General features: G+C 47.8%; 3 protein-coding genes across 5 annotated transcripts in view; 2 read left to right on the top strand and 1 right to left on the bottom strand.

Moving 5' to 3' along the window:
• LOC103275841 (28S ribosomal protein S29, mitochondrial-like) overlaps positions 1 to 9400 on the top strand; it is an 18456-nt gene extending 9056 nt beyond the window's left edge. The window contains exon 4 of the mRNA XM_021706565.1: positions 9033 to 9400. Coding sequence (XP_021562240.1) covers positions 9033 to 9118 — 86 coding nt within the window. The 3' untranslated portion in view covers positions 9119 to 9400. The remainder of the gene's footprint in view (positions 1 to 9032) is intronic.
• On the bottom strand, positions 113 to 1407 carry LOC103275847 (phosphatidylinositol 3,4,5-trisphosphate 3-phosphatase TPTE2). Its single transcript, XM_021706562.1, is given in 1 exon segment — positions 113 to 1407. A coding segment is annotated over 1 exon segment (1281 nt). The 5' UTR covers positions 1394 to 1407.
• Positions 9401 to 10812: 1412 nt separating the features above from the next.
• Positions 10813 to 18527, top strand: LOC103275842 (protein misato homolog 1-like). 3 transcript variants are annotated; one of them, XM_021706573.1, is made up of 10 exons: positions 10813 to 10958; positions 11064 to 11199; positions 11637 to 11706; positions 11817 to 11892; positions 12150 to 12201; positions 12286 to 12701; positions 13091 to 13225; positions 13324 to 13898; positions 14002 to 14147; positions 17903 to 18527. In XM_021706573.1, the coding sequence occupies exons 1-8, from the start codon at positions 10875 to 10877 to the stop codon at positions 13537 to 13539; spliced, it is 1185 nt and encodes a 394-aa protein (XP_021562248.1). In that variant the 5' UTR covers positions 10813 to 10874; the 3' UTR covers positions 13540 to 13898; positions 14002 to 14147; positions 17903 to 18527. The 3 variants fall into 3 exon arrangements, with proteins under 3 accessions (XP_021562248.1, XP_021562247.1, XP_021562246.1); XM_021706572.1 differs by having other exon boundaries at positions 13324 to 13886; positions 13963 to 14147; XM_021706571.1 differs by having other exon boundaries at positions 13324 to 14147.
• The last annotated feature ends 3255 nt before the right edge of the window (positions 18528 to 21782 follow it).

Genomic DNA, 21782 nt, shown 5'->3' on the forward strand with positions numbered 1-21782 from the left:
TTTTTAAATATGCATATAACAAAATCATGTGAACTTGGAAGATAGAGGTAGCAGAGATAGGTAGAACAGGCTTTTTAAACAAGGTCTACTGCAGCTGATGCATGGCTTCAAGTTATGCTACATCAAAGCGAACATCCACAGTAAATTCAGAATTGTAAATATTCCATGTCTTTTCCATATGGGGGTTATCCAGTAGCTCTTGTGATAGATAGAGCCTCTTTCCCTTTATAAAACTTGTGTGGAACCAGAAATGAAATGCACATTCATCATAATAATTAGGAAGCATCAGAGAGAAAAACTTCACTTTCACATCAGCATATAGCGGTGGGCAGTTGTATACCTTAATTATTTATTTGTTTTCCTCAGTGTCATGGATGAGCTTACAGTTCTTTCCAACGGAGCAGGAAAACACAGTCGTTTTTTTCATTGTTACTTGCATTATTAAATCTTATCCATCACCTGCTCCAACACCACATATGGAATGAGTGATTTTTTTTTTGATTACAAGTCGTGCTGCTTCTACGTTGTTTTGACCTATCATCCATCCGAGGTACTGCACATATCTCCTCTGAGAAGGAGATTCTACACCCTGATACTCAGTGCCTTTGGATTCATCTGTCCGATGTTTTGCAAAGTAAGCAAGGCTCTCCTTTGCAGGTGAGACCATTCCACTAGCAATAAGGCAGATACAAATCGCTATTCCAGTTCGTCCTTTGCCTCCTTTGCAGTAAATCACTACCACATTGTTGCTATCTTGAGCTGTCCGGTTTCTTACACGGGTGAAGAACGCCATCATATGGTCCAGAATGGGGACATTGTGTTCATCAGTCTCAAGTCTAAAGACCCTTTCCTGAATGTACACAGGATAGTATTCCCTTGCACTACAGAGATTGCAGATACAATAGTGGTCTGCATGTCTTGCCTCCAGGAACCGCATGACATCCACAGTAGAATTCCTGCAGGAAGACTGATTTTCACCATGGGGAAATGTTATCATAATAATCTGATCTGAGATGTATCTGAGCCCCAGGTGAAATCCATCCTTCCAACATCTTTTTGACACCAGTCTTCGAAAGTAGCGTATCTGGTGAGCCAATCGAACAACTCTTAACATGACAGTGAAGTGAAAGATTTGAAATGATCTGAAAAGCCTTGGGGCATCGTTACGAAACTCTGGGTCGTGCCATATGTACAAGACATTAATCGGCAGAGACAACCCGATAATTGCAGCATCTACGATATTGAGGGTCACGGAAAAGTAGAGCTGTGCCCCTTCTGCAAGTACTCGTAGAAAAATATCTACGACAAAGAACATGTCAAATGCCAATGTAATGGCTTGCCATCCTGTAGACATAGGATCTCTAACAGCAATGTCTGCCGTCATAATCATCATGCTCGCTAAAGTCATCAGAAGTCCAACTATCTGGTATGACAAGGATGACACGATTAAATTTGCCTTTTTACTCTTGCCCATGGTACTTTTGGCTCCATCAGAGCTTTCATTGTCCGTAGTTGCCTGTGGGGATACTTCTGCGCTTTCACTCCAGTGTACACGACCAGGGCGAGGTGGGATAATGTTTATTTCTCCAACTTCCCTCCAGTACACACTTTTAGAACCATACGGGACAGCGATTATTTTTGTGTCTTCACAACGGGATATTTTTGTAGGGCCATGTGGTTCAGTGCTTGGGTCTTCATCCCAGCATATTTTTACAGGGCCAGGTGGGTCAGTGTTGGTACCGGTGGCTCCCTTGGAGCTTTCTCCATTCTCTTCAGTTAGCAGCAGGATATCACTGATGACATCATCAGAATTTTCTTCTGGCACTGCTGCTGGCTGAGGGCTTTCATTATCGGATCCACTTGTGTCAGACGTCAATTCATCGGAATTACTGATGTCATCTCTGGCAGAGCTCTCTGGAGAAGGTGTTTCATCAGTACCATCATTTCCTCTATGGCGGCGAACCAGCCTTGAGCTCTCCATGGTACACTCTTTATCAGATTTAGTTAACAACCTATCCAGTGGTCGCTGGTGGATGCAGTTCATGCGTTCAAAACGGTGGTGAAGGTCTGGGAGGGCTGGAGTGACCACTGGCGCCGGGTCGGGGATCCCGCCTATGGGAATACACCCGCACAAAGGCTAGGGAGCACCCGATCGGAGTCACGCACCAATGAAAGAAGTTCGGTGCCAGTAATGACTCCACACCCGGCCAGGACCAAGAGATTTATTAAAGCAGCTGTTACAGAGGGGATCTGTAACAGGAAAAAAGAAAGAGACAGAGAGAAGGAGAGAGTAAGAGAGAGAGAAAGAGAAACCAAGTGCCTTTTTTTTTTTTTAATTGGAGTCTCACTCTGTGACCCAGGCTGGAGTCCAGTGGCACACTCACAGCCACTGCAGCCTCGACCTGCTGGGCTCAGGTGATCCTTCTGCCTCCGCCTTCTAAGTAGCTGGAACTACAGGTTTGCACTACCACATCCAGGTAGTTTTTTGATTTATTGTAGAGATGAGCTCTTAACAAGTTGCCTAGGCTGAACTCAAACCTGTGGGCTCAGGCAATCCTCTCACCTTGGCCTCCCGAAGTGCCGGGATTATAGGCATGAGCCACCGTGCCCAGTCTCTTGTGCCTTTTTATTAGCTCATCTTTGGGTAAAAAATTGCCAGGATCTTCTGCAGTCCACCTACAACAAACAGTGCTTTGATTAACCTTTAGAGGCTTCAACTTGGGTGAAGAATTTCAAAACTGTGAATGAATGGTTCCTCAGCCAGGTCACTAGACTTCTAGAAGTTTGGTGTTGGATAATCTTTATATCAATTCTGACTTCTTTGTGCCCTGATACTGGTGACTATGGAGAATTGATAATGTATTTTGGAATAACTATACCATTTTGCATTTACCTTGTACATTTTACACACAGTGAGTTCACACCTTGAAACTCTTATTTGTGTGAAATTAAAAGGTAGTAGTAAGCTGTTTTAATTTTGTGAGTAGTAAGGTTTGGTTCTCAAACTGGTAGCAAACTCCAGATTGTACTTTTCAAGGTACAGCCTCACATCTCTCACAAACATATTTCCAATTACATTATTTTCTCCAGATAAGATATTTTTGGGGCCTGTAATCATGGCACTTTGGGAGGCTGAGGTGGGAGGATCACTTGAGACCAGGAGTTTGACACCAGCCTAAGCAGCATGGCAAGACCCTGTCTCTAAGAACAACAACAAAAAATTAGACAGATGTGGTGGCATGTTTCCACATAGTCATAACTACTCAGGAGCCTGAGGCAGAAGGATTGCTTGAGTCCAGGAGCTCGAGGCTACAGTGAGCTGTAATCACACCATTGCATTCTACACTGGACAACAGTGAGATTCTGTCAAAAAATTTTTTTCCCCGAACTATAAATGTATTGGTAAAAAATGGTCCTTTACTTCAGTGCTTCTTGGATATGATCTCTAGACCAAGGATTTTCAACTCTGGGTCAGCTAGAAGCTTATTTAAAATAAAGATGCAAAAGCCTCATTCTGGAACTTTTTAGCCAAAATCCCTCGGTGTTTTTTTTTTTTTTTTTATTGTAGAGATGAGGACTCACCAAGTTGCCCAGGCTAGTCCCCAACCCATCGGCCCAGGTAGTCCTCTCACCTGGGCCTCCCAAAGTGCTGGGATTATAGGAGTAAGCCACCGCACTCTGTTGACTCCTACTAATCTCTGTGTGTGTGTGTGTGTGTGTGTGTGTGTGTGTGTGGAATCTCACTGTGTCACTCAGGCTGGAGTGCAGTGTCACTGCTCACAGCCACCGCAACCTCGATCTGCTGAGCTGGGGTGATCCACCTCAGCCTTCCAAGTAGCTGGAACTATAGGCACACACCACCATGCCTGGCTAATTTTTTGATTTATTGTAGAGATGTGGGCTCAGGCAGTCCTGTCACCTGGGCCTCCCAAAGTGCTGGGATTGTAGGTGTGAGCCACCACGCCCAGCCGTGTTTTCTTTCTTAATTTTTTGTCTTTTGGTGCTTTTTTCACATTGAAGCTGTGTGGTCTAAGCAGAGATCAGAAGCATCAAGGAAGGGTGTGGTTGGGGCATTTGGTGTCTTCTTTCTTGGTGACTGCTGTTAAATCTTCAGAAGCATAGTAGTTCTTTTTTTTTTTTTTTTGAGTTGGAGTCTCACTCTGTCACCCAGACTGGAGTGCAGTGGCACGTTCCCAGCCACCACAGCCTCAACCTGCTGGGCTTCAGCGATCCTTCCGCCTCAGCCTTCCAGGTAACTGGAATTACAGGCACGCGCTACCACACTCAGCTAATTTTTGATTTATTGTAGAGATGAGGTCTCGCCAAGTGGCCCAGGCGAGTCTCAAATCCGCGGGCTCAGGCAATCCACTCACCTCAGCCTCCCAAAGCACTGGGATTACAGGCTGAGCCACCGAGCCCGGCTTTTTGTTGATTCTTTAGAGACGAGGTGTCTCCAAGTTGCCAGGGTTATTCTCAAACCCGCAGGCTCAGGCAATCCACTTGCTTCGGCCTCCCAAAGTACTGGGATTATAGTCTGAGCCACTGAGCCCAACCCAGAAAGTTCTTTTATTTAATTCCCATAACTGTACCAAGTTAGGAATAAGGTCTGAATTAAATCTATATATTTGGTTTCTAATCTTTCCACTTGACTGGAGTAAGCTTATTCAAACCCATTTTCTTTAACTGTTGGCCTTGCCGGGCACGGTGGCTCAAGCCTATAATCCCAGCACTTTGAGAGGCCGAGGTGAGAGGATTGCCTGAGCCCACAGGTTCAAGGCCAGCCTCGGTGGTGAGAGGAGAGCTGTAATCTCCAGCCCATTTCTGCTGGTTTGTGGGAGGATGAACTTAGCATCGCTATGCAAATGCAGCAGAGCCTATTCAGGAAGCAATACAGCTCCAGTCACACACTTGCTGAACTCCCCAGGAAGAGTGGCTCTGTTTGTGCATGTACATCTGAGTGGGTATATCCTGTGGGCAGGTGTGTGTGTGTGTGTGTGTACATGTGTACATGTGTGTACACGTGTACCCGCATGTGAGAACTCCTGGACCCTCCATGGTCTGGTGAATGGGACCTGTCCCAGGCTCAATCCTTGCTCTGATTTGGTGAATGTGTGGCATGGGCCAAGTTCCTGAACCTTTTTGAAACTCAATTTCATGGACAGTGAATTGGAGATGTTGACAAGATCTTCCCACCGAAGTGATTAAAAGGGAAAGGGGTGTAAAATGCCAGTCAATCCTGGGTGCTCAGTGAGCATGTTACCCATGTTGCGCTTTTTACAAGTGAGGTATACCTGTGGCATGAACCCAGGACCCTCCTTCAAAAGGGCGAGACTAGGCTGCCCTCTGTGACTCTCCTTCTCACCAGTGACTTCTTATTACGCTAACAGAGAGGTTTACCCACAAGACTGGACCAGCCTTGCTTTAGCCACAGTGACTTTTGACAGCTGTGTTCTGTGCAAACTGATTTTTTTTTTTTTTTGAGTCAGAGTCTCACTCTGTTGCCCAGGCTGGATGGCAGTGGCACACTCATGGCCACTGCATCTTTGACTTGCTAGGCTCAGGCGATCCTTCTGCCTCAGCCTTCCAAGTAGCTGGAACTACAGGTTTGCACCCATGCCCAGCTAATTTTTTTAAATTTTATTTATTGTACAGATGAGGTCTCAGCAACCTGCCCAGGCTGGTCTTGAACCCCTGGGCTCAGGTGATCCTCTTGCCTTTTTCTCCCAAAATGCTGGGATTATAGGCATGAGCCACTGTGCCCTGATTTCTTTTTTGTATATTACCTCTTTTAAGTGCATATAATTTTGAAAAACATGACAGAGTACTTTATTATAAAATACAGAAACCCTTCCTTTTAGCCTATGGGGAAAAAAAAGACCAGCCTAGGCAACTTGGCAAGACCTTATCTTTACAATAAATCAAAAAATTAACTGGGCATAGTACCATGCACCTGTAATTCCGGCTACTTGAAATGCTGAGGCAGAAGAATTACCTGAGGCCAGCAGGTCAATGCTGAGGTGGCCATGAATGCTACTGCACTCCAGCCTGGGAGATGGAGTGAGACTCCAACTCAAAATATATAAATAAATAAATATTGGCCTAATTGTATTCTGCTTGCAGTCATTTAAAGTTTTTTGTGTTTCCTTACCAGCTTTGGAAAAAAGTTTGAGAACCAAAAATATGTCATGATAATTTTAAGATCATACAGCAGCTTATTGTCAGAGCCAAATGTAGAATAACCAATTTAGTTGCCATTTAACTGCGCTAGACCACACTGCTGTCACACTTTATGGCATACACAATCTGCAGATGATTAAATGGCATTTCCTGTCTGTTTCAGCTTTTTTTTTTTTTTTTTTTTTTGAGTTGGAGTCTCACTCTGTAGCCCAGGCTGGAGGGCAGTGGCACACTCATGGCCACCAAACCTCGACCTGCTGGGCTCAGGCAATCTTTCTGCCTCAGCCTTCCGAGTAACTAGAACTACAGGCACATGCCACCACACCCAGCTAATTTTTTGATTTATTGTGGAGATGAGGTCACAATCAAGTTGCCCAGGCTGGTTTCAAACACCTGGGCACAGGAAATCCTCTGGCCTCTGCCTCCCAAAGTCCTAGGATTACAGGCATGAGCCATCACACACTGAACCAGTACCTATTTTTGTACAGCATGCAATGGTGAATCTCATCAATGGAAAAGACTCAAAATACAATATAGTACATGCTGCATGACCCTATTTATACAAAACACAAAAATAACCTATGATGTTAGGGGTCAGGGCAGAGGCTTCCTTTGGGGAGATGGGGGATGGTGTCAGGACATTACACAACAGGATGTTTTAGGTTGTAGTGATGTGGAGTTTACTCATTAGAGTTATTTCTAGATATTCTTTGTTTTTGAAGTTTGTCATAAAGGGTATTTGTCTTTTTTTGGTGGGGGGGGTCAGAGTCTCAACTTTTTGCCCAGCTGGAATGCACAGCTGCCACAGCCTTGACCTGTTGGGCTCACAGGATCCTTCCACCTCAGCCTTCCAAGTAGCTGGAACTACAAGCACGTGCCACCATGTCCAACTAATTTGTTTATTTATTGTAGAGATGATGTCTTGCCAACTTGCCCGGGCTGGTGTCGAAACCCTGGGTTCAGGCAGTCCACTTGCCTCTACCTCCCAAAGTGCGGAGATTATAGGCATGAGCCACTGACCCTGGCCTGAAAAGTACGTACCAGTTATTTTGTTGATTACTTTTGGGAGTTGTCTGATGTTTCCTTCTGAAAAGAAGTGATGTTAGAAGTGATGATGTGTCTGGCTGGGCACGGTGGCTCAAGTCTGTAATCCTAGCACTTTCGGAGGCTGAGGCGAGAGGATTGCCTGAGCCCAGAAGTTCGAGACCAGGCTTGGCAACTTGGTGAGACCTCATCTCTACAATAAATCAAGAAAAATTAGCCGAGCATAGTGGCACATGCCTGTAGTTCCAGCTACTTGGAAGGCTGAGGTAAAAGGATTGCCTGAGCTGGGCTCGGTGGCTCAGCCTTTAATTCCGCACTTTGGGAGGCTGAGGTGAGTGAATTGCCTGAGCCCGCGGGTTCGAGACCTGCCTGGGTAACTTGGTGAGACCTCATCTCTACAATAAATCAAAAATTAGCCAGGCGTGGTAGCGCATGCCTGTAGTTCCAGCTACTTGGAAGGCCGGGGCTACAGTAGCTGTGAGCGTGCCACTGCACTCTAGCCAGGGCAACTGAGTTACACTCCGACTCAAAAAAAAAAAGAGGCTGGACTCTCTACCCCACCCCCCTCAGGTAACTCTTCCACCTCCGCTTGTACCTCCTAAGTAGCTGGGACACTCATAGAATAATTTCTCCTGTGTGAGAAGCTACCCCAGCACCAAACCGAGTCTTTACCATACCTGTTCTAGTATATGTACAAAAATTAAGTCTTACACACCATATTTCATCCACCTTGACTGAAAACATCTCAGCTGTTCCCTGACCTCACCTGTGGGTGTGAGGGAGACGGAGAAGAGTAGCGGCCACTCTAGCCTAGATGAGAGAAAAGTAGCAGGAACGCGAATGGTCACTGCAGGAGCGGATGGACGAATATGAAAGTAGCTGCAGCTTGACAAGGTGGGAGGCACAACAGAAAGATCCCTAGGGGAGTTGGGATGAGAGACCCAAGAGATTCAAAAAACTCTTAAGAGAACTATTACTATATAAATTCCTACCCCACGTTCACTGTATTTGTTTATAGTGTTTGTACTTAGAACTTTGTTAAGTTTAATTTTTGTTTGCCTCATAAAATAACTGATTGCTTCCGCAACTGCTGCTAGCAGTGTGTGAATGTTGAGCAATAAGCCCCTCCCAGATATTCCTTTGCTTAGATAACAGTAGACTGGTGGCACCAGCCACCCCCCCCCGCCGTAGGTTCTGTGTTTAACCTCCTGCCTGCTTGCTAAACCTAGCTTATCTGACATTCCACCCTGCCCATTTAGCAGTTCCCCATCAATCACAGGTAGCTGAGCAGACCAGACCAATCCCAAGTGCCCCTGTACCCATTAGGAGAAATTACCCAATCATGTAAAAACAAGTTTAAAGTTCTTTCCCCTCCCTCTGTAATTGTGCATAAAAACTGCTTGCCATACTGGATCTAGGCTCTTGTCCCTGAAGCCACTACCAGCTTCATACGTGAGCCCAGACTCGAGCCTGAATAAAGACCCTTGTGTGTTTGCATCGGAGCTGGCTCTTTGTGGTCTCTCTCAGATTTGAATTCTGGGTTTAACAGGGACATGTGACAAGTCTTGAAGTCCAGAAGATGCACTTGGAATGTGGGGAACAGATAGATGCTGGATTGGAGAAGTATAAAGGAAACAAAAGAGGACAAAAGAATAGCTTATTGGGATAAAGGATTAGAAGCGAGTTCTCTTGGGGAAGACTAATTACATCAGAACCTAATCTGGATATGGTGGCCTCTGACTCCCAGAACTTTCCGGGACACAGCCCAGCAGGAAGAAACTGACACTTATCTGTGTTTGACGCCATTCTAGCTCATACCGAAGAAGGGAAAAAGGAGCTTCTGTTCTTGAGCAACGCGAACCCCTGGCAGTTGGAGCGGATCTGTGCCTACCTGTGAGCCTGGGTCACGACATGCCTGGGAGACAATGAACATCTCCTTCAAGCTGGACCCAAGCAGGTGGGGAAGGCCCACAGTCCCCAGGAGGAGCAACCAGGCGCCTCTACTTAGGGGACTGCTCGGGACTGCAGCTGGCTCCAGGCCCTCATTGTTCCACTGTGAGCACGCGGCAATAACATAGGCCCTTGTTCCTGAAACTAACGTTAGTTTATTGGATGTGGTTTTCCCATTTAAGATGATTGTGGATCTTTTCCCACAAAATAAAATGAAATACCTTTTAAAGTGTTGTGTTAGATTTATAATATGGAAAGAGCCTTCAGACTGCCAATCTGCATTTCTCTGGTATTTTGCTTGTTAGGGGTCTGCAGAGATTCAATTCTATGGAAATTTCCAGCCGGGTGCAGTGGCTCACACCTATAATCCCAGCACGTTGGGAAGCTGAGGTAGGAGGATTGTCTGAGCCCACGGGTTCGAGACCAGCCTGGGCAACTTGGGGGAGACCTCTTCACTACAATAAATCAAAAAATTAGATGGGCATGGTGGTGCATGCCTGTAATTCCAGCTACTTGGAACGCTGAAGCCGAAGGATAGTCTTTGAGTCCAGCAGGTTGAGGCTGTGATGGCCATGTCAGCCTGAGAAAGAGTGAGACTCCAACTCAAAAAAAAAAAACCAAAAAAAGATATCCCAATGGCTGATATGAAAAGGTGCTCTCAACCTCATCAGTAATCAGGAAAATTAAAGCCATCGTAATAATCAAATCTTTAAAATGTTGCCAAGGTTATGGAACATCAACTTAATACTTTCCTACTGCTGCCACTACTGGTGGCATTGTAAATTTATAAACAATTTTAGAAAATAACCTGATGTTATTGACCAAGTTTGAACATACCCAATCTTATGATGCACCTCCCCCCAGCAAATTAACACTCGTAGGAATATACCCCAGAGAAAAGTGTTCATAGGCACAAGATTGTAAATTGTAGCGGCACTTAAGGCCAAAAATTGGAAACAATCCCAAGTCTATTAGCAGAATAAATCCTTTATTGGCAGTTGATCACTTGTGGTATATTCATACAACGGGCTCTTCTGCAGCAATGAAAATGAACTGCAGGTATATTGTAAGAATAGGGATGGATTTCACAAACCACACTGAGCCAAAGCCAGAGGCAGAAGAATACGTACTCGGATTCTTTTGCATAACGTGACGGATGAGATAATACTGTGCAGATAAACGACAGCTACGTAGGCCAGTGCACACAGTGGGAAGTCGGGAACGGGGACTTGGAGGGAAGAGGGGGAGCACGGGGCGCCTTTAGGGGACCTTCCGCTTCTCTGGCAACGTTCTACTTTTGTCTCAGGAGCCATCAGCCATTAGAGATGTCTGCGTGAGAAGGGACAAAACCCGAAACAGGAGCAGCAGGCAGGGCCGCACGGGAGTCGTAGAGGAAACAGCTCCAAGAGCGCCCCACCGGGCGTGTTCCTCCGACGCCTGCAACTTCCGGCGCGGCCTGCGGGCCCTGGCCCTCGACCGCCACCGCGCGGCGGCGCGACCGGCCCCCGCCGCCGAGACGAGCGGAAATGATGGGCGGTGTCTCTAGGGCAACGAATCGTCTCTCCGAGAGAAAGGATGTGCTTGCGGACCAATAGGGCGCAGAGGACGGCGCCCCGCCTACAAGCAGGCACGGCCAATGGGCTTGGAGCAGCGAGCGGGCGAGCGGACGGGCGGGGGCGGGGCGGCCCGTGCGGCGGCGCGGTATGGCGGGCGGGGCTCGGGAGGTGCTCACTCTGCAGCTGGGCCATTTTGCGGGTTTCGTGGGCGCTCACTGGTGGAACCAGCAGGTGAGGTCTACCGGCAGCTGCCCAGCGGGACCTTTCGGAATCCAGTCCTGCCTTCCGGCCTGCCCACTCGCCGCCCCCAGCCCAGCCCTTCCTCTGCCTCCCCAGGATGCTGCGCTGGGCCGAGCGGCCGACGCCGAGGAGCCACCGGGAGAGCTGTGCCCCGACGTCCTCTACCGGACGGGCCGGACGCTGCACGGCCAGGAGACCTACACGCCACGACTCATCCTCGTGGATCTGAAGGGTGAGGCGTGGCGGGGTCAGCCGGTGCTCAGCGTTTCCCTTTGGCGTGCGGAGTCTCCCACCCTACCGGCCACAGTGTTGCCAGCCCCCGAGAGGCGCAGGAAGGCAAAACGTTATTCTGCGCAGGAGCCATCTCTGGAATAGGCCACAAGCCCCTGAGACAGTGAGATGTTGACTTGCAGCCCTCCTGTGGGGCCGCTGGACGTGATTTCTGCCCCAGACACCGCAAGCTAATGACTGAGCTGGCATCGGAAGGATGGAATTAGGTTATCCCAGACCAGGGTTTCCCCCCAACTAAGGTATATCCAAGAAAGCTTGGAAGAGCCAAGTGCTGGAGGGACGGTGACAGCGGGGTGTCAGGTGATCAGAGGAAGATTAGCTGAAGGGAGAGGGAGGGTCTCTAGACCTTGACGAACACTGCCTGTTGCTTCTGTACAGGTAGTCTGAACTCCCTAAAAGAGGAAGGTGGACTGTACAGAGACAAACAGCTGGATGCTGCAATAGCATGGTGAGCATTTGTTTGATGTATGGAGAAGGGTGGGGAACAACGTGTGTGTGCAGAAAGCTGCAGGATGCGTCATACTGCAGTTTCTTTGATCAATCTCCAATCTCTTTCAGGCAGGGGAAGCTCACCACACACACAGAGGAATCCTGTCCAAAGAACCCTTATCTCCAGGACCTTTTGAGTGCAGAGGTGAGGGGCTCTGCCTCGGATCTGTGTTACCCAGTGCTCAACCAGAGCGCCTCCACTGGCGCAGATAAAAAGAGGATTTTATCGCCTTAAATGCCTTAGAATGGTGTTTTGCAAGAAAGCACTTCTTTTCCTAAGGACTGATTATGTGAACAGGACGGTGACTGTAGGGTGTGGCTAGCAAACCTGGGAAAGACACATCAACTTTGCCTCTAAACATTTACCAGGAGCTAAATGTTGATTTTTCTCACCCCTCCCAGGGAGTGCTTAGCGATGGTGTGTGGCGGGTTAAATCCATTCCCGACGGCAAAGGTGAGACTTCTCCAGATATTGGTGGATAGGGACCTCGGTAGAGCAGGAACATGGAGAAAGGGACAGTTCCTCTACCTTTTTCAGGTCCCCCACCACTCACCCCAGCTGCAACTCCAAAACCACTTACGCCCTCAGAGGGCAGCATCAGAGTGTGGTCGGACTTCCTCCGTGTCCATCTCCATCCCCGGAGCATCTGTGTGATTCAGAAGTACAACCATGATGGGTATGGGGGTCAGAGGCTGTGTTTGTTTGGCAAGAGATGCGGTTCCCCACCAGTGCTGGATGGGGCTCTTGCAGCCATCTTCCCCCAAACGAAAAACAAAAGAGTTGGAGGCATTGAGGGCAAGGGTTGTAAGTCTCGGGTCATGTTTATTCCTGGCAGGGAGGAAGGTCGCCTGGAGGCTTTTGGCCAAGGGGAGAGTGTCCTGAAGGAACCCAGGTACCTGGAAGAGCTGGAGGACAGGCTGCACTTCTATGTGGAGGAATGTGACTACTTGCAGGTAGCTGCATGGCAAGTTGGACCCCAGGGTAGACGCTGTCCTCGTCCTCCTCCTGACTGTCTTTCTTTTTTTTCGTTGAGTTGGAGTCTCACTCTGTTGCCTAGACTGGAGTGCAGTGGCACACTCTAGGCCACCGCAGCCTCGCCCTTCTGGGCTCTGGTGATCCTTCCGCCTCAGTCTTCCAAGAAGCCAGAACTACAGGCGTGCACTATCACGCCCGGGTGATTTTTGATTTATTGTAAAGACAAGGTCTTGCCAAGTTGCCTGAGCAGGTCTCGAACCCACGGGCTCAGGCAGTCCACTTGCCTCAGCCTCCCAAAGTGCTGGGATTACAGGCTGAGCCACCGAGCCTGGCCCTCCTGACTGTCTTTCATCATGCACCTGTCCAGGGCTTCCAGATCCTCTGTGACCTGCATGACGGTTTCTCTGGGGTAGGCGCTAAAGCAGCAGAGTTGCTACAAGATGAATATTCAGGGCGCGGAATCATAACCTGGGGCCTGCTGCCTGGGCCCTACAGTCTTGGGGTGAGTAGGTGAAAAGCAGTCACAGAGTGGGAAGGGAGAAATGAGAATTCCAATGAAAAAGTTGCTTCATGCACATTCCTCTGTGTTTTTTTCATTAGGAGCCCCAGGAAAACCTCTACCGTCTGATAAACACAGCTTTTGGTCTGCCCCTTTTGGTCAGTTTGGCTGCTTATGGCTCTCTTACCTGCCTTATCCTTGGGCAAGAGCCTGGGCCTGTGACCTCACCTACCTGTCAACTTTCCCCTTACCAGCACTATGGTGTAAGGCTCAGCACTCTTATTCTGAGGTACAGGTCCTGGCGCTCCTCACACTAACCGGCAACCTCTCTCTGTCTGTTATTGGCTCTGTTCGTGACTCCTGGGCTTGAACTCAGCTCTGGTGTGGCCTCTTAGATCACGGTTTGCTTTGTGTGTCTTGGGATAAACACATCCCTGCTTCATCTCCCAGACCTCATGGCCATTAACACTCTGCCTCCATCCACCCTTTCCAGGTCCAGAAGGCCAAGCATGACTCTCGGGCTCCTCTTTGGAGGGCACTTTGCCCTTCTCCTGCAGTGTCACATGGCTATAACCCTGGACACAGTCCCTGTTCCTATCGCCTGCGTTCCTCTCCACTTTCCATGGTTCATCTCGCTGCTATGCTGAGCTTCTCTGGGGAAAAGGTGTATGAAGCTGTACGTGGGGTTTGGTCAGCCCTGTTCATAACCCTGGTCTGTAATGTCTCTTCCATGTCTTTAGGTGATGACACCAGAGTGATCATCCCCTTTCCTTCCTTAGGTTCCAGGCCAGTCCCTTCTTGATACTCTGCTGCAGTTTAGACACGCTACCCATAGACCCCACTGTCTGCATGTAGCAACCCTTCTGGAATACGATGCTTTGCCCAGTCAGTGGTGCTGAGAAGTATAAACAGAGCTTAACACAAGGTGAGGGCTGTCAGTCCTTAAGAGCTCGCTTGTATCACATCTCATGTCCTTTTCTCCCTAATGTCTCTGGGCATTTCAGTGATATTCTTCTCTCCCTACCCCACGCTCCAATTTTTTTTTTTGAGTTGAAATTTCACTCTGTTGCCCATGCTTGAGTACAGTGGCATGCTCAAGGCCACCACAGCCTCAACCTGTTGGGCTTAGGCAATCCTTTGGCCTCAGCCTTCCAAGTAGCTGGAACTACAGGCACGTAATACCATGCCCAGCTTATTTATTTATTTTACTTTTATTTTTTTAGTTGAAGTCTCACTCAGTCGCCCAGGCTAGATTGTACTGGCACGCTCATAGCCACTTCAGCCTTGACCTGCTGGTTTCAGGCGATCCTTCTGCCTCAGCCGTCCAAGTAGCCAGAACTACAGGCACATGCTACCACGCCCGGCTAATTTTTTGATTTATTGTAGAGACAAGGTCTCACCATGTTGCCTAGGCTGGTCTCGAACCCACAGGCTCAGGCAATCCTCTCGTCTCAGCCTTCCAAAGTGTTAGAATTACAGGCTTGAGCCACTACACCTGGCTCATGCTCCAATTTTCAAATAAGACTCTGAACATCCTGATTCAGCTGATGGCCTGAGAACATAAGAATTCTAATTCTGTTTCTTATTTATGCTGTCACATGAATAAGATTAATGGTAGTTTTGGCTTTGGCCCAGTATTTACAATAGCAGCAGCCTCCAGTTACGAGATCAGTATAACGGCTTGTGCCTGCCCTTCTTGCAGATCTTAAACCTTCCTTGACTTCTTCCGTAACTGCTGTTCCCTGCCTCCACAGCTCCTCCCATCTGTTGCTGACTCCCTCTAGGGTGGCTTCTTCTTCCCTACCTCTTCTCCTCCAGCCTAGCCAGTAGGGTACTGTTCCGGATGGTCCCCACAAGGGAGGAAGTATGTAGGAGGGGAAGAAAACTCAGATCTCAAGTATGGGGAGGTTTTGCTATCTCCCTTCCTGGATTAAAAGAGTTTAAGCCAGGTACAGTGGCTCAGGCCTGTAACCCAGCACTCTGGAAGGCCACAGTGGGAGGACTGCTCAAGCCCAGGAGTTTGAGACCAGACTAGAAAACATAGCAATGCCTCATCTCTACCAAAAAAAAAAAAATTCAAAAAGCTATGTGGGAATAGTGGTGCATGCGGGTAGTCCCAGCTACTCAGGAGGCTCAAGCAAGAGGATCGCCAAATGCTTTAAAAAGTACTTTAAGCCAGGCTCGGGGCTCTGCCTATAATCCTGTGCCTTTGGGAAGCTGAGGTGAGTGGATTGCCTGAGCCCACAGGTTTGAGACCCGCCTGGGCAGTGAGACCTCATCTCTACAGTAAATCAAAAAATTAGCTGGGCGTGGTAGCGTGCGCCTGTAGTTCCAGCTACTTGGAAGGCTGAGACGGAAGGATCGCCGGAGCCCAGCAGGTCGAGGCTGCGGTGGCCGGGAGCAGCCACTGCACTCCAGTCTGGGCAACAGAGCGAGACTCCAACTCAAAAAAAAACACACATTTTCCCAGTCTCACTCATCCAGCTCCTCTTCAGACAGAAGGTCCCCATGGTCAGACAGCTGGTCTGTATTGCTGGTACTGGTTGTGTCATCCTTGTCCTCAGAGCTGGCCTCACAGGCAGTGTGGAAGAGCTGCAAGAGTTCTGGGAAACCTATGAGAGGAAAGGGGTTCATTGTTCCCTAGTAACACCTGAGTGCTTCCTAAGCACTATGTGCCCATTTGAAATAGCTACCCTTTTTTTTTTTTGAGTCAAAGTCTCACTCTGTCACCCAGGCACCCTGTCACAGTGCCTGACCTGAAATAACTCCCTCAAAGCAACGTTAGAAGAGCTGTGTACTTCTTTAAGATAAGGAAACTTAAGGGGCTACATAGCCAGGCACAGTAGCTCACACCTGTTACCCCAGCACTTTGGGAGGTGGAAGTGAGAGATTACTAGAGCTCATGGGTTTGAGACCAGCCTAGGCAACTTAGTGAGACCTCATCGCTACAATAACTAAAATTAGTTGGGTGTGGTAGTGCATGTCTGTAGTTCCAGCTACTTGGAAGGCTGAGGCGGAAGGATCACCAGAACCCAGGAAGTCAACACTGGAGTGGCCATGCATGTGTCACTGCACTCCAGCCTGGGTGATGGAGTGAGACTCCAACTCAAAGAAGGAGTTGCTTCTCTAGGGTACGGCAAAGTGCTCCCTACTGGCAGTCCTGCTTAGGAGAAAAAGAAGGATCTAGGATATGGACAGGATCATGACACACCTAAAGACCAAAAGTTATAGGGTCACTGTGTGAACTACTGTGATAAAAATTGAAAAGGGTGGGATGTAAGTCACTATGCAAAGACATCAAGTCCTAACGCCAAGGTTGAGACAGGCTGCGTTGATTGACTACAGTAGATTTGTGGATAAGGCGAAGGGCTTCAGGAATGTTAACACGAGAAGAGAAAGTTGAGTCATGTCAAATGTGCAGCACTCAAAAAAAAAAAGATGGAGAATTCATCTGGGAGGTGGCTGTGGCCCTTGAGGAGTTGCCACATCTGTGTCTTTTTTTATTTTTTTTTTGAGTTGGAGTCTCACTCCGTCACCCAGACTGGAGTGCAGTGGCTGCTCCCGGCCACCACAGTCTCGACCTGCTGGGCTCCGGCGATCCTTCGGCCTCAGCCCTCCAAGTAGCTGGAACTATAGGTGCGTGCTACCACGCCCAGCTAATTTTTTATTTATTGTAGAGACGAGGTCTTGCCAAGTTGTCCAGATGGGTCACGAACCCGTGGGCCCAGGCAATCCACTCACCTCGGCTTCTCAAAGAGCTGGGATTACAGGCTGAACCACCAAGCCTGGCCCACATCTGTGTCTTGAGCTGAGCAGTTACAAAGGGAAAGATGAAGTCTCTGGAGCCTCTCTTGACTGCCCTTCCAACCACTCCCACACTTTCACAATCTTCACCTCATCAGCTGGGAGATAGAGAGCCCTTCTTTGATAGTTCAGATTTTTTTTTTTTTTGAGTCAGAGTCTCTGTCACCCTGGTTGAATGGAGTGCAGTGGCAAACTCATGGCCACCGGAGTCTTGGTGGGCTCACTTTCTGGGCTCAGATGATCCTTCTGCCTCAGCCTTCAAAGTACCTGGAACTACAGGTGTGCACCACCATGCCCAGCTAATTTTTCTTGATTTATTGTAGACACGTGGTTTTGTCAAGTTGTACAGACTGCAAAGTGCTGGGATTACAGGGGTGAGCCACCGTGCCCAGCCAATAGCTCAGAAGTCTTTTTTTTTTGAGTTGGAGTCTCACTCTGTCGCCCAGACCGGAGTGCAGTGGCTGCTCACGGCCACCGCAGCCTCAACCTGCTGGGCTCCGGCGATCCTTCCACCTCAACCTTCCGAGTAGCCGGAATTACAGGCATGCGCTACCATGCCCAGTTAATTTTTTGATTTATTGTAGAGATGAGGTCTCGCCTGCCCAGGTGGGTCTCGAACCCGCGGGCTCAGGCAATCCACTCACCTCAGCCTCCCAAAGGCGTGGGATTACAGGCTGAGTCACTGAGCCCGGCGGCTCAGAATTCTTAAACTCTCTTCTTGACTGCCTGGGAGAGGGGTACTAACACCAGGTTTGATTCCCAGTGATGACACTCTCCACTCTCTCCCTGCTGACCTCCAGCTAGGACACTGTACCCAGGCAGAGCGGGGAGGCAGGCCCCAGTCCCAAAACCTCCTTCCCTGAATGTCCCTTGCAGGGCACAGATAGATGGCATTCCTGAGCTGCGAAGATCAGGCAGACTCTGGTTTCGGTGGCAATCCCTCCGTATCCCAGTGCCTTATGCTTCAGGTAAGCCTAAACAGTACTTGCCTTCTTCATCTCCTCCAGGAAGCCCATGGTATTCCAGAGGCAAAAGGCTATGAAATAGGTTAGGGGACGAGAGAAGGGAAGGGCTCAGGCCAAGAAGACAACAAAGAAAGCAGGGCAGGAAGGACTACCTCAGTGATCTCTTGGGGAAGGCAGTCTGCGCAGCCCTGGAGGACCTTGATGATCTTCTGGTGGTGCGAGGGATTCTCTGCGAAGCAAATCTCCAGCTACCGAAGGAATTTGCGACTCTTCTCAAAAGCCTGCTGCTCCTCAAACTACCAGAGTGAAAGCAGGCAAAGGGGGGGCCACTTTACAGCCAGAGCAGGCCTTGAGGATTCTAAGGATAAGAACCAGTGAGCCGGGGCGTGGGGGACAAAACCTAGTGTACAGCCCCAGTTTACAACGTTAGTTCCCAACTGTGAAGTCTCATTTAAAACCCTAGCATCCATCCACGTTGGGCAACTGGTGGCATCCAACCAAAGTAAATATGATGTGAATAAAAGATCCAAAAGATGTGCATGTTGCGGGTTGTTCACTCTTTTATGGACAGTGAAATCAGACACTCAAACTCCGTGGTACTCTACAGTTTACAGAGAGTTTGCACATATACAATCACGTGGTCCTCATAATACCAGAAGAGAAGACAGCCACTATGCATACCATCCCGTCATTTAGCTGCCATAAGACTATGAGAATACACTCAGTAGTCCCTATATTCCTATTTTTATTCGTCATGACAAGAAGCCCAGGTTTAGACTCTTATTCTTCAACATTCCAGATCTCACTTTATCACAGACCACCGTGCACAGAACTGCACATACCATCCCCTCACCTACCTGCCTGACAACCATCTAGTGCCCTTTCCTGTTTTATTTTTCTATACAGCATGATCACTATAAAACATTATCTATGGCTGGGCACGGTGGTTCATACCTGTAATCCCAGCATTTTGGAATGTGGAAGCAAGAGGATTCCTGAGCCCAGGGGTTCAAGACAAGCCTGCGCAACTTGGCAAGACCTCATCTGTACAATAAATCAAAAAATTAGGCAGGTGTGGTAGCATGTGCCTGTGGTTCCAGCTACTTGGAAGGTTGAGGGGTAAGGATCACCTGAGTCCAGCACGTCGAGGCTGCGGTGGCCGTGAGCTTGCTGCTACACACCAGCTTGGGCAACAGAGTAAGAAGCCAACTAAAAAAAAAATTACTATATATTTTACTGTCAATATATATTTTTTAAGTTTTAAAACAATCTTTATTAGAGAAAGAAGAGAAGGAAAAAGAAAGATTCATGGCAGAACCTGCCGTGGGCGAGTTTCTAGAAAAACTACCTACGAGGAGCTGCCATGTTGCCCAGGCTTGTCTCAAACTTGTGAACTCAGGCAATCTTCTCTCCTCCGCCTCCCAAAGTGCTAGGATTACAGGCATGAGCCACAGCGCCCAGCCCACATAGATGTTTTTTAGATTATCACCTGGCCTCCCCTTGGGAATGTAAGTTCCCTGAGGGCAGGTATTTTATTCTTTTTATTTATTTTTTTAATTGGGTCTCACTCTGCCACCCAGGCTGAAGTGCAGTGGCACGTTCATGGCTCACGGCAGCCTCCAGCTCCTGGGCTCCGATAGTCTCCCTAGTAGCTGGGACCACAGGCATGCACCATCTTGCCTGCCGAATTTTTTTTATCTTTTGTAGAGACAAGGTCTTGCTATGTTGTCTAGACTGAGATTTTAGTCTTTCTAAATTGCTATATTCCTAGTACCTAGGAATTTGTATGACATATAATAGGCACTCAACAAATACTTGTTAAATGAACACCTGTTTATACCAGTGAGGAGCAGAAAGCATATGACTTACCTAGGGTATCCGTTGACAACTAAAGGTAAAATCCCCTCATTTGCCATGTAAAGAAAATGGGAGAATAAGGTTGGGTAGATCATTCCTTGAAGACAGAGACTCTTACGACTTGGGCTAGAAGGAGGCCATCTGTCTGGCAGCAGCTAGAAGACTGGAACAGTCTTACCCAACTTTACTCCATCCCAGTCGCACTCTGACCCAGATTCACAGCGTAGTCTTTGTGCCCATTTATTTACTAATCCACAGGCCAGAGCTTAGGTAACAGGAAAGCAGCAAAGTCCTTCAAAAGTTGAGCCCAGCCAGGTACGATGGCTCATGCCTATAATCCCAGCGCTTTGGGAGGCCAAGGTGAGAGGATTGCCTGAGACCACAGGCTCAAGACCAGCCTGGGCAACATGGCGAGACCTTGTCTCTACACTATATCAAAAAATTAGCTGGGCGTGGTGGTGCATACTTGTATTTCTAGCTACTTGGAAGGCTGAGGCGAAAGGATCACCTGAGCCACTGCCAGTGCCACTGTACTCCAGCCTGAGCAACAGAGTGAAACTCCAACTCAAAAAAAAAAGCTGAGGCCAGTCTTAGAGCAGAATTTGCAGGCTTTTGTAGAGATCCACAGCTGTCTGCCTCTGGGTACTTGGCTCAAATTCATAGATGACCTGAAGGAAGTCCTCATACTTGCCAGGGATATGCTGTAAGGCTTCTCGTACCTACACAGAAAGACTTAATCATCAGCACCTTTCCTTTGGGCTCCAATAAGAAGCAAAAGGAGGGGTTATGGTTAGAGAGTTCCATCAAAGTCTGTGCCTCTGGGTAACCCCTTCTGGTCCCCTCCCACTATGGGAGCTTTTCTGTCCTCTTAATAAATCATGTTTAACAAAAAAAAAAAGGTCTATGCTTCCAACAGGTCTTCATATATTCATGACCGGCAAATTTCATTTTCTTAATATTCAATGCGGGTGAAAATAAAATCTGAAGCTGGTTGCTGCAAACTTCTGCCATTAAGCACAAGTGAAATGGTCTTTTCTAAATTGTCACCTTTTTCACAATACAGCTGAAAGTTGCAGACATATCCAGTATTTGCCACAGACACCACTCTGACTAGCATTCCATACTTTGTATTTTTATTAGGATTACAAACCCAAAAAGACAATCTTCCACGATGAGGTATCATGGATTCATCCAACAAAAGTTCTTGTTCAGGTTTGTATACAGCATTGAACTTATTTAAAACATAATTTATTAGCCAGGCTTGGTGGCTCAGCCTGTAATCCCAGCACTTTGGGAGGCTGAGGTGAGTGGATTGCCTGAGCCTGTGGGTTCGAGACCCGCCTGGGCAACTTGGTGAGACCTCATCTCTACAATAAATCAAAAATTAGCCAGGCGTGGTAGCGCGCACCTGTAGTTCCAGCTACTTGGAAGGCTGAGGCAGAAGGATCGCCGAAGCCCAGCAGGTCGAGGCTGTGGTGGCCGGGAGCGGCCACTGCACTCCAGTCTGGGCGACAGAGTGAGACTCCAACTCAAAAAAAAAAAAACCCATAATTTATTATGGGTTCAATTTTGCATAATCTGCTTGGATTTGACTGCATTTCTACATTATTGGAAAAATGAAATAATGGCAAAATTTGTAGGAATCTATTTTGTGTCATTATTTTTAAAACAATGGCATCACAATTGACAAATGTGTTGACCAATAATCATGTATTGTGGTTTTCTTCACTTGTCCTATCAAAATATTTAATGCTAGAAATTTTTTCATCTCAGACACTGTAGTATTGCTCCACTTTTTTTATTTCTTTGGACATTTATATCTGTGGTGCATCTGGTCATAATACCTGTTAGTTTCAGTTGCAATCATTTCTATAAAATCATCACCAATAAATAGTTTGACAATTTCACTTATACTTTGAGAATCATTTGGAAAT

The sequence above is a fragment of the Carlito syrichta genome, unplaced genomic scaffold (assembly GCF_000164805.1).
Source record: "Carlito syrichta isolate Samal-C Ts95f unplaced genomic scaffold, Tarsius_syrichta-2.0.1 Scaffold315800, whole genome shotgun sequence".
Lineage (NCBI taxonomy): Eukaryota > Metazoa > Chordata > Mammalia > Primates > Tarsiidae > Carlito > Carlito syrichta.